Source organism: Pristis pectinata, chromosome 5 (assembly GCF_009764475.1).
Source record: "Pristis pectinata isolate sPriPec2 chromosome 5, sPriPec2.1.pri, whole genome shotgun sequence".
Lineage (NCBI taxonomy): Eukaryota > Metazoa > Chordata > Chondrichthyes > Rhinopristiformes > Pristidae > Pristis > Pristis pectinata.
In genome coordinates, this window is record NC_067409.1 from 99,199,490 (window position 1) to 99,211,641 (window position 12,152).

Below are 12,152 nucleotides of genomic sequence, written 5' to 3' on the forward strand. Positions count from 1 at the left end.
GTAATAATGGATGCAGAATCAATTGCAGCGTTCATTAGGGAGCTGGATTAGAATCAGAAAGGGGAAAAAACTCTGCTGTTTTGCGGGAAGATGGCAGTGAAGTGGGAGCTGCTGGATTGCTCTTACACAGAGCTGATAAGAACTTGATGGGTTGAATGGCTGCCTTCCCTGCTGTTAGCATTCTCTGATCCCTCCTGTTCTCTCCTCTCCAAGTAATCAAAGATCAGGTGACGGCAACTTAAGTGCAGCCAGAAAATAAATTCTTAATAAATTGTATGTATTTTTATAAAAATCTAAGTTTATTTGAAAAAATAAGCAACGAGGAGGCATACAGGAGTGAGATAGATCGCCTGGTTGAGTGGTGTCGCAACAACAACCTTGCACTCAACATCAGTAAGACCAAGGAATTGATTGTGGACTTCAGGAAGTGTTAGTTGGGAGAACACACACCAGTCTTCATTGAGGGGTCAGCAGTGGAAAGGGTGAGCAGCTTCAAGTTCCTGGGCATCAACATCTCAGAGGATCTATCCTGGGCCCAACACATTGATGCATTGATGAAGAAGGCATGCCGGTGGCTCTACTTCATTAGAAATTTGAGGAGATTTGGTATGTCACCAAAGACTCTTGCAAATTTCTACGGATGTACAGTGGAGAGCATTCTGACTGGTTGCATCACTGTCTGGTATGGATGACAAGAGGCTGAAGAGGATTGTAGACTCAGCCAGCTGCATCACGGGCACAACCTTCCCCACCATCAAGGACATCTTCAAGAGTTGGTGCCTGTAGAAGGTGGCATCCATCATTAATGATCTTCACCATTTAGGACATGCCCTGCTCACGTTACTGTCATCGGGTAGGAGGTACATGAGCCTGAAGACCCACACTCAACATTTCAGGAACAGCTTCCTCCCCTCCACCATCAGATTTCTTAATGGTCCATGAACCCATGAACACTATCTCTTTATTCCTCTTTTGCACTATTTATGTTTGTAACTTATAGTAATTTTTATATCTTTATATCTTGCACAGTACTGCTGCTGCAAAACAACAACTTTCACGACATCTGTCATTGATAATAAACCTGATTCTGATTCTAAAATAATATAATTGTTCTGAGGGTACATGATACCCTCAGGTGCTAACTATCAGGGGAGGGGAATGGTGAGGGATGCCTGGTTAGAAGCAAGAAACCTGTGAAGGAAGCACAGCCAGAAATTGAGGAGCATTCCGTCTAATAGTGGAATGGTTGGGGAATTGCCTATGAGAGGGAAGGAGCCACGCCAGTGATAGGCGTGGGTAATTGACGAGCAGGGTGGAAGCGACTGACGGATGGTGGTGGGGTGGGTGCAGCAGACTGCCGCACTTCAAACTACCTCAATGTTGAGAGGCGGGGGAGTGTGGCCAGGCAGTGGGCGTGGCCGTCAGTGGGCGTGGTAGCTGGTGATTGACGGGCGGGGCTGGGCACTGGCACGGATGATTGACAGCCGGGGCCGGGGCAGAGACTTTCACTTCGATCGGCGCTCCGTTGCTGAACGGAGAGGGAGGGGTTGGAGAGAGAGAGAGAAAATAAATCAATCAATCTGTGACTGAGACACACTGAAAATATGCATGCAGCGGACGGTTGCAGTTAATTAATTAGCTGTTTGTGTCTTGTGTGTTTTGTTTTTTGGGTGGCGGGTGTTGCGTTAACTTGATGAAGATGAAGGTGCTGATGAAGCTGCCCGACCCTGAAGAGGAGGAGGAGGAGGACGAAGAGGAGGAGGAGGACGATGACGACGAGAAAGAAGAGGACAACGACGACGAGGAGGGGGTGAAAGCGGTTCCCGCCATGCCGCCGCTGCCGGAGCCGCAGAAGGAGGCGGTTTACGAGTGGTTCAGCTCGGCGCTCACGTCGGCGCAGCGGCTGGAGTTCTGCTGCGGCCTGCTGGACCTGTGCCACCCGCTGGAGCTGCGCTTCCTCGGCAGCTGCCTGGAGGACCTGGCCCGCAAGGACTACCACTCGCTGCGCGACTCGGAGATCCGCGCCAACAGCGCCGCCGACCTGGCCGCGATCGGCGACGTGACGGACGAGGTGGTGCGCAGCAAGCTGGTGGTGTCGCTGGCGCTGCTGGGCTCGGAGAACCGCGAGGCGGCCGCCGTCCTGGCCCGCGCCCTCGGCCGCATCGACTCGGTCATCCGCAACTACGGCCTGCAGCTGACGGAGCGCGGCGTGCAGGAGTTCCTGCTGCTGCTCACCATGGCGTCCAACCACCCGGCCTTCTCCTTCCACCAGAAGGAGACGCTGCGGGAGCAGCTGGCCGGCCTGCAGCGGCGGGGACCCGCCAACGGCCGCAAGTTCCAGAACACCGTCGCCAAGGTAAATGGAACGCGGCATTGTGACGGAGGAGGAGTGCCCGCTGTCACTCGCTCCCGACTCCGGCTGCGGCGGGAGAGGGAGCGGGGCGAGGGGCATCTTGTTTTTAATATTTTATATTTATATATATATATATATGTGTGTGTGTGTGTGTGTGTGTGTGTGGATAGCTGAGTGAATTGATTATTTTTTTTCCCTTTCGCCCTCCCTCCCGTCTCTCGTTCACGCGTCGTTCGGGGCCCCGGGTGCGCCGCCGTGATGCTGCGGACGAGCCCATGTTTGGGCGGTCGCAGGCCAATGATTGGTGGCAGCTGGGGGGGGGGGGGAGGTGAGGGGTGGGCACGGAGTGGGGTGTGTGTGTGTGGCGGGGGGTAGATGGGTGTGTGTGCGCGGCGAGGGTGTGTGTGGTGGTGGGCTGGAGGAGGTGGGGTTTTTGTATATTTTTAAATGGGTCGTTGGCGCTTGAAATTGGCCAATGGGGTGGCGGTGTTGGGTCGGGTTCGGTTGGTGGGTGGGTGGAAGTTGTTGTATCCAGAGTCATTTGTCAGCTATTCTGGCATGAAATTCCAGCCTTTTGATCCTGAATATTCCCCCCACCCGCACCCAAAAGTCTGGTCATCACCGCGGAGAAACTGTCCGCCTTTATTAAATTACATTTCCTTCTAAAATGAATGCAATCGACAATGGACAGCCCGGGGTTTATTGCCTTTAACTGTAAACGGGTTGGCTCACATGGTTGTGCGGTGTCATAGTTCGCGTTGACGTAAATGGTTATTTAAAATATTTAAATGTTTTATTGTTTGATCCCAGGATATGATGGAGGAGGAAGTGTTTATATCATTAGCTGCACCTGTGACCTCCCCTTGCAATTCTTTAATTTGTATTCGGTTTAGATCCTATAATTGCACCCATTTATGGGAAGCAAGTTTTTTTTATTAAAAGCACTTTCAATTTTTTTTTGTCTAAATGATTCTCCATCTTCCAATCTTGAATCTCGCCCTGGTGGTGTGACGATGAAACTGTACGTAGTTGAGAATTTGGAGGAAATTCAACAATTTTCTGTGCAGCAACAATTTAATTGCACAAAGATTCTGCTGAATTCCCCTAGCTCCAGACTTAGGAGCTTGCGATTTAATAGTGACGTGAAATTTGAGATGTTCCATTGTAACTTGCAACAATAATTTGTCCTTCAACCATAATAATTCTACTTTAGATAGGTTTGAGGGACTACATGCTTAAATTGCAATTCAGCCCTGGAGCTTTATATTATAACTCCTGGGCCTTAAATTTGAGCATTATTTCAGTGGAGGTGTTTTTTTGAAAAACCCTTAAATTTGCTTCAAAGATATCATTGAAGGGTCTTTGACTGTGGGTAAATGTTTGCAAACTGAACATCCCTTATTTGTGAGCATTACTGGTGATATTGAGACACTTCTAGCGAATGAGAAATGGCAAAATAGTCAAATGTTAAATATAGTCAGTGGGAAGACTATTTCCACCTGGTTTTTAAGTGGTTAAATTTGATTTTTTTAAAAAGCAAGCTATTAATTATAAATGAACTATAATTGTATAAATTTTGAGCCACATCTTTCATATCCCTATTTGAAATGTTCCATAAATATTTCACTTGTTGAGCTGAAGGGTTTTGTCTTTACTTAAAGGGTGTGTGGAGAGAGAAATATTAGATTAATGCCTCAAGTTTTTGTGTTTTTTGCACCAGTTATGACAAATTAGGTCATTTTTTCAGGTTAATAACTAAAGGGTTTTCTCCCCATAGATGTTGCCTCATGCTGACTGTGCCTGGCATTTTGTTCGTTTTAAACTTCTGGCTTTTCCAGTAACTAACTGCATTTATCTGAAACATAATTTTAATAATTTGGGATTTTGATTGTGAAACCTTCTTGTAAGAATTAACTTTCAGTTGCAACTTTGTCATTTTATGAGCATTAAGGCAGGACCTTGTGTTGTTAAAGTCTTTGTGTAGGAAGAGGCACTATACTGGTTGATGACAATCTTGTGTTCAGTGGATGATCTGCCCAATGGGTTTTGGATGTCTCTGACATTGAGAAGTTTAAAAACCATTTAAATTTGTAGTAAATGAAGTAAGTTTTTAAAAAAAAAAATAATAATTTTTTAAAAACTCGCTTTCTTTTGCCTCCTAAATTGCCTTCTACAATTCTCATTGAGGTTCAGGAAAAATTTCAAAGTTGTGCTCAGAGTTTCCTTGGCAAAGATGCAGCCTGCCCCTCACTGTTGGGAATCCCTGAACCATGTTTGCTCGAAGTTGAGAAGTAACATTTAGAAAGGTATGGAGACTCTTGAATCCAATAATCAGGAGTACACGGACTTCCTGTGTAAATGGTAGGAGGAGAGCACCATCTCACAAGCTACTCACCCACTTATTTGCCCTGGCCTCCTTCCCTATCAGTGAAAGAGACTACTCTTCCCATATTGGCCTCCACAGTCACCTCGGAACCCATAAAACCAGAGTAGAAACAAGTCGTCCTCAATGCTGAATATGTGTTGCTGAAGAAGAAGATGGGCCTGGATAATGGCAAAGTTCTCACTACACAGATTGACAAATTCTGTGGAGCTTTTGTCAAGCTCAGCAGCAAACATCATAACAGCACTAGCAGATACACATCTAGGCCATCCAAAATTTTACAAATCTATCAATTAGTTATGTGTATTAAATAGGACTTTTTTGCTATTGATTTATAAATATTTGAGGGAAAGCTTCTAAATCACCTGTTAGGAAGTTGCACATACAAACAAAAACTCTAGGTTAAAGTTCTTTGGGAAAATAAGATTTCAGTCCTTGAATGTGTCCTTTCAAAATTACAGCTTTCAAATTTAGCTTGCTCTACTTAACATTAATTAGCAGACCCTTTTTATAGTTTTTTTTATTTGGGGAAGGAAATTATGAAGTTGCATAGAACAGTACAACACAGGAACAGCTTCTTCAGACTACAATGTCTGTGCTGACCATGATGCCAATTTAAACTAATCCCACCTGCTGGCACATGATCTATATCCCTCCATTCTCCACCTGTTCATGTGCTTGTCTAATTACCTCTTAAATCCTGCAATTGTATTTGCTGGCACCTACCACGTGTGTGTGTATATAAAACAAAAACTTGCCCCACAAATTTCCTTTAAACTTTCCCCCCTCTTGCCAAAAATCAGCTCTCTAGTATTTGATATTTCTACCCTGGGGGAGAAAAACTCTGACCATCTACCCTATCTTTGTGTCTCATAATTTTATAAATTCCTATCGGGTCACCTTCAGCCTCCAGTGCTCCAGAGAAAATGACCCAAGTTTGTCCAACCCCTCCATGTAGCTAATACTCTCCAATCCAAGTAACATCTTAGTGAACCTCTCTTGCATCTTCTCCAGAGCCTCCATATCCTTTCTGTAATGCAGTGACCAGAACTGCACATAATACTCTAAATGTGGCCTAGCCAGTTTCATCAGCTGCATCATGACTTCCCAACTTTTATACTCAAATTGATTTAGTTGTTTCTTGTAAATAGAGCCTTGGGTTTATGTGTTATTGTTGCTTTGTATTTTTGTTTTAAAAGGAGCGTTTCTCCAGGAAAAACTATTCTTTGGGGACAGAGAATCATTTCTATGAGAGGGCTCCTCCATCTTCCGAAGAAGGGGCAGAAGCAATCACCCAGCGACCAGGTAGTCTTTGATCTCAAGTTGCTCCTGTTTTTCTCAACTATTTAGTGATATGACATTTGCATTAAGGCTTGCTCACTACTTCCATACTTCTGAAAGATCAGAAGATTATTGATTTGCAGTTGAACAGGAGGCCTGAAAGTGATCCTTTGCTACTTGGTGAAACCAGAGATGTGGAAAGAAATCTTCCAAAGTAAAAGGAAAATATTACAGATGCTGAAAATCTATAATGAAAATAGAAGATGCTAGCTATATTTCACTAGATAGGCAGCATCTGTGGAAGATCTTTCATTAGAGCTGGGCAAAATCAGAAATAAAACAAAAACAGAAAATGCTGGGAATACTAAGCGTGTCAGGTGCTTCTGTGACCAGCCTGACATGCTGAGTATTTCCAGCATTTTCAGTTGCTATTGCGGATTTTCAGCACCTGCAGTGTTTCTTTTTGTTCATTGACCAGAGATGAAACAACTTTAAAGTTTCAGAGAAAGTAGGAAGGGACAGAGAATGGAAGACAAAGCCTAATGAGAGGGTGGTGAAGGTTAGTGAGTTATGAAAAAATGTCTAGGGATGTGTAAATAAGATGCACTTCTAAAACATCAGAAGTTTGGGGGGGGGGGTGGTGTGCGCTGGTAGGGGCAGAAGGAACATAAAATGAAGTCCTTTATTTGCAATGGCAGCATCACCACCATCATACATTCTCTCTTGGTCTTCATCAGACCTTCCCCCATTGTTCTTTCCATACCTTTCTGTACAACTGTTTCATTTCTGATTTTCCAATTGTAAAAACATTAACTCTGCTTCTCCTTCCTCTGATTCTCTCTGACCTATTGAGCACTTCCATATTTGTTCTGTCTTCATTCTTTCATTGTAGATATGCTACGGTATTGACCCCAATCTGACAAGTGAAGTTAAACTTAGAAAGTGTTGTATAATATTGTGGGCATGTACTCCATAGTACAATGCATATTTGCCTTTCTAGGGACATCAGTCTCTACATGTCCGTGGCCATTTTGTTGATGCAATATCTATAAATGAGTATCTGGGGCATAATTACTACAGAATTCCAGTGAAGCAAATTAAGTAATTTTGTTCTTCAACAAGATCTTTGTTCATTCTCCCTGTCCCTTATATGACCAGAAAAGACAACAGTCAGATTGGAGACCTAAGTGTCTAGCCTTCAAGATTGATACCTAGCTGTGTCCTTTGTTTGTTTTCCCATGTCGGGAATTTTGAGGTAGGTCAGAGGCAGTGTTATCTTGTGGAAAAGTTTTTATTAACTGAAGGGATCAGTGAGGAATTTAGGAATTTCATTTCCCTAGCTGTTTGGGTTTTCCTGTTGATTTTTGCTGATGCCAACAGATAACTTTGCTCTGGTTGAGTTGGTGTATCTGTATTATTGGTAAGGCATCGCATGCTGGAACACTCAGACTTGCCTCCTGCATATCCAGAAAAGATCAAGAGCAGATCAGAGGCCTTAAATGTTTAGTCTCTGAGGTTGTCAATGAGCTGCGTAAATTGGTTGGCAGGTTAGTGATGTGATAATGTTATGTGCGATAAGGTAGTATTTTGTACAAAAAGTACAACCATCTATCTTTTCTCTTTGGCTAGAGTTGAAGATCAAATTCTGAAAACAAAAATGTTCTTCTGTTCTTATTGGCCATGTACATCTGTGTGCTGCAAGACAAATAAGGAAGAATTGTTTTTGTTCTCTTAATGCCTTGCTTGAAAATTTGTGATCCTTGATTTTACTGTCTTTTCCTTTTTCACCTGTGTTATTTTCTTTCATCTTGCATTTCACCCATTTCACCTTCAGTTAATTTAATGCAATTTCCTTGTTCAAAAGCAGTGTCTCAGCTGTTTGAGAGGCAGAATGACAAAGCAAAATTCATCTGGGACATTGCTCATAATTGCTGTTAGCTGCAGAGATTATGTGATGCTTGGTTGAATCTGGTGAGATTTTCAATGAGGCAAATATTTGAGACACATTGGAATAAAATTTCACTGGTTACACCACTGGTGTTGGGAAACTTCTGGTGAAGATTGAGGGACAGGATTTGCTCACATTTAGAAAAGCATGGACTCGTTATGGAGAGTCAGCATAACTTTGTGCAGGGGATGTAATTTCAAATTTGCTTGAGTTTTTTGGGGAAGTGATGAAGATGATTGACGAGGGTAGAGCCATGAATGTTGTTGACGTGGACCTTAGTAAAGCATTTGACAAGTCCTTTGTGGCAGGCTGGCCAGAAGATTAAGTCACATGGGAGCCATGGTGATTTGGTAAGTTGGATACCAAACTGACTTGATTATAGAATACAGAAGGCAGTGGCAGAAGGGTGTTTCGCTGACTGGAGGTCTCTGACCAGTGGTGTTCTGTAAGGATCAGTGCAGGGCCCTCTTGTGATGTATATAAATGATCTGGGTGAAAATCTAGGTGGTAATCTTGCAGACAATATGAAAATTGGTGGAGTTGTTGATAGTGAGGATTGTTGTCAAAGGATACAGCAGGTAATGGATCAGTTGGAAATTTGGGCAGAGATGGCAGATGGAGTTTAACCTGGACAAGTCTGAGGTGTTGCATTTTGGGAGGGTAAGTGCAATACAGTAAATGTTAGGACCCTTGGGAGCATTGATATGCAGAAGGATCTTGTGGTTCATGTCCACAGCACCCTGAAAGTGCAACACAAGGTAGATAGGGTGGTAATGAAGGTGCATGGCATGCTTGCCTTCATTGGTGGGGGCATTGAGTATAAAAGTTGGCAAGTCATGTTGCAGTTGTATAAAACTTTGGTTAGGCCTCATTTGGAGTATTGTATGCAGTTCTGGACACCACACTATAGGAAGGATGTGGAGATTTTGGAGAGGGTGCAGAAGAGGTTCAGCAGGATATTGCCTGGATCGGAGAATATTAACTATAAGGAGAGATGGACAAACTTGCATTGTTTTCTCTTTTTCCCAGGGTGTAAATGTGAAGTAGAAGACATAAGTTTAAGGTGAGAAGGGAAAGTTTCAAGGATATTTGCAGGGTATTTTTTTCTAGAGCGGTAGGTGCCTGGAGTATGCTGCCAGGGTAGGTGGTAGAAGCAATATGATTGGAACATTTAAGAGGTATTTAGATGCATGAACAGGCAGGAATAAAGGGATATAGACCATGTGGAGGCTGAAAAGTTAGATTGACATCATGATCGGCACAGGCATGGTGGGCCAAAGGGCTTGTTCCTGTTCTGTTAATTTCTGTCCACTAAAACTATGGTGTTCTGCTTGGAGCCAAATTTTCTGTAAAACAGTTGAGAGGAAAATTAATGAATTAAGTGAATAAAATTGGAAAAAGTTACTACTGCAAATGTTTAACTGTTCCTCCTTATTCACTTAAAGTCAGAACATGTTATTCCTGAATATTGTGTGGAGTTCTGGTCCCCACATTACAGGAAAGAACTGATTGGACTAGAGGGAATGCCAGTGAGATTTGTAAGGATGTTTAGATTGGAAAACCGGTAACTATGGGGAACGATTGGGGAAAAACTGGGGTACATTTCTGGAACAGAGGCTAAGGAAAGACTTAACTAAGGGTCCTAGATTGGTCTTCCTATTTATTTCCTTAGGGGAACAAAAGCCAGTGGGCATAGGGGAATTGGAGGCAAGGGTTTTGCTTTCCCTCTAAGGTGAGTTAGAACCCACTGAAAGGGTAGTGGAGGCACAAATCTCCCATTTAAAAAAAGTATTTGTACATGAAGTTAAAGATGTGACCTGCAGGACTATGGACTAGTGCTGGAAGGTGGGATTACGTTGGGTTGCTCCCTTTCAACTGGAAGAAACCCAAAAGTCTGAATAGTTTTTTGTCATAAGTTTTCTATAAAATTTCCTTTTAGCTTGCATTGTAAATGGGTACATGATTGTACTGTTACACTTTTTTTGGAAGTAATGTGTACTTTTCATGTGAATAGACTCTTAAAATTGTTTGGAATGTAGAAATGGTGTTGAAATTTGCTCCTGCACCTTCAGTACATTGCAGTGGTATTGTGACCAAAGAAATGAAGTGCCTAACCCAGAGGAATGTGGTGGAACACATTTTTTAAAAAAGTCTAATTTGAAGCTAACTTTTTCTTTCTGAAATTTGATCTTTCTATGACTTCATCCTGTGTCCTGGGGCTCAGGCACAGCCAAATTATTATCTGCTGCAGGAAAGAAATAAGATTAAGTGCAAGGCATTTTTGGTGACATAACTCCTTATTAGGATTTGCACCATTTTTTCAAAGTTCCATGTACCCTTTACACTTAATATCATTGACAATTAATTTTCATTTTGGTTGCTTAGTCAAAATTGTAATACTATCCTTGGCCTGATTCCAAGCCACCTTGAGAGTTTATGTAGGGTTTTGCCTTGATGCTGTTTGCAGTGTATATTCTAAGCGGTATCACTCCTAGTTAGTAAACGAGTTAGATGGCTTGTTAGTTTGCAGTAACTGCCATGTTAAAGGGTTAGTACATTTTTAAGACTACAGATTGCTGTAAATCTTTTTGTAGTTATCCTGGAAAATAAGTCTGTAAATACAAGGTTTCTCAATGGGTCCATTCATCAAAGTAGTTAGGAATGACGTACAAGCTAACTGCAAAACCAGTAAGAACAACGGTCAATTGTATCCTTGTGGATAGAACTTATTTCCAACTGATCTTTGACTGCATCTTTTGTAACTTAAATTTCTGGATGCTTCATTTTCAGGAGTGCAGATTGAAAGTATTACCTTTAAGAATGTATCAAAAAAGAGACCAGAAAACTTCTGGGAGTACACTTTTGATGTAAGTAAGAGATTCTCTTTAATATGTCCTTTATTAACAAGGAGTGGAGGGGGAGAAAATCCTAATGCTACAACACTGGAATAAAAGCAAAATGCTAAAACCAGTCATGTTTATGGTGAGAAGTTTGCTTTGAGCCTTATTATCTGCTTTATGTTAAATATGTTAATAGAGGTAACTACCTGATTCAGGAGCTTATTTCTGTCCAAGATTGTTGATTGATGAGAATGGGTTTTTTGATTTGCTTAAGCTCACTACTTGCTATAGTGTAGGAACTAATGAATTGCTATCTGAGAAGATTCATCAGCTAAGGCTTTTGGCAAAACACTATTAATGCTTTTAGTATGTTATTTATTAACTGTACCCTATACTTCACTCTTTGTACTGAAGGAATTGATCCAAGAGCAAAAATGTTATCAAATATCATGAAGGCGAATTAAATAAGTACATATGTCTTTGTTGCTTAGCATGCTGATGATTCATCTTTTGGCACAGCAATTTGATGTAAGGAACATAAAATATCACAGCAAAGGGGCAGAGGTGTGGGATTCATGTTTAAAGCAGTGTAATTGTGACAGGGTTGTATTTTTAGATTGGAAATTTTCCTTCATACTGAATTATATAATTGGAGTGGAGAATCTGAATTTAACAAAACATATGTATGGAGTTAAATCTGGTCATTAGCAAAAAGTCACAACATTTGGGGTCAAATTTAGTTACTAAATTTGTTTTAAGTTGGGAAATAAATTATCTGGTTCTTGTAGTTGTAATGGATAGAAAAGACTCTTCTTAGTTCATAAGCCCTAAAAGATCAGCCTTGTTTGCTTGTCTGTGTCATGAGGCTGAGAGTTCATGCTCTAGAGACATGCCCATTATCACAACTAGTATATTGCTTGATCACAGGTTCTGTCTTTTGAATTAAATGTTAAGGCTCACTGTTGCTTGAGGTGCATTTCATTCAATATTTTGTCTAATATTTGTAATATTTATTGAAACACTATTCATGAGACCTTGTAGAGTTTAAATTGGCTGCTGTGTTGCTCTTGATTGTAGCATCATCTACATATATTCCAAATGCTGAAAATCTGAAATAAAATTAAAATGCTGGAAGCACTAAGCAGGCCAAGGAGTATCTGGAAAGAGAAAGAGTTGATGTTACTGGTAAAAGACCCTTAATCATGTCTAATTCATAAACCAGATGACTCTGTAAACACTGGAATTAGCTTTGCATCCCTGATCTCACCCTATTAAAGAAATTCCCTTTGTCCTATCCTTGTCTCCCGCACCGCCTTTGCAACTTAACACTTGCTTGTTTTCTCACTT

The 12,152-nt window shown here is 41.7% G+C and overlaps 1 protein-coding gene across 2 annotated transcripts in view; it reads left to right on the top strand.

Annotated features, from left to right (window-relative positions):
• Positions 1-359: 359 nt before the first annotated feature.
• Positions 360-12,152, top strand: part of LOC127570238 (zinc finger CCHC domain-containing protein 2-like) — a 58,064-nt gene continuing 46,271 nt past the window's right edge. The window contains exons 1-3 of one of the 2 annotated variants that reach the window (XM_052015558.1): positions 360-2,356; positions 5,936-6,041; positions 10,756-10,832. In XM_052015558.1, coding sequence (XP_051871518.1) covers positions 1,694-2,356; positions 5,936-6,041; positions 10,756-10,832 — 846 coding nt within the window. In that variant the 5' untranslated portion in view covers positions 360-1,693. The remainder of the gene's footprint in view (positions 2,357-5,935; positions 6,042-10,755; positions 10,833-12,152) is intronic. The other variant, XM_052015559.1, reaches the window with a different exon arrangement.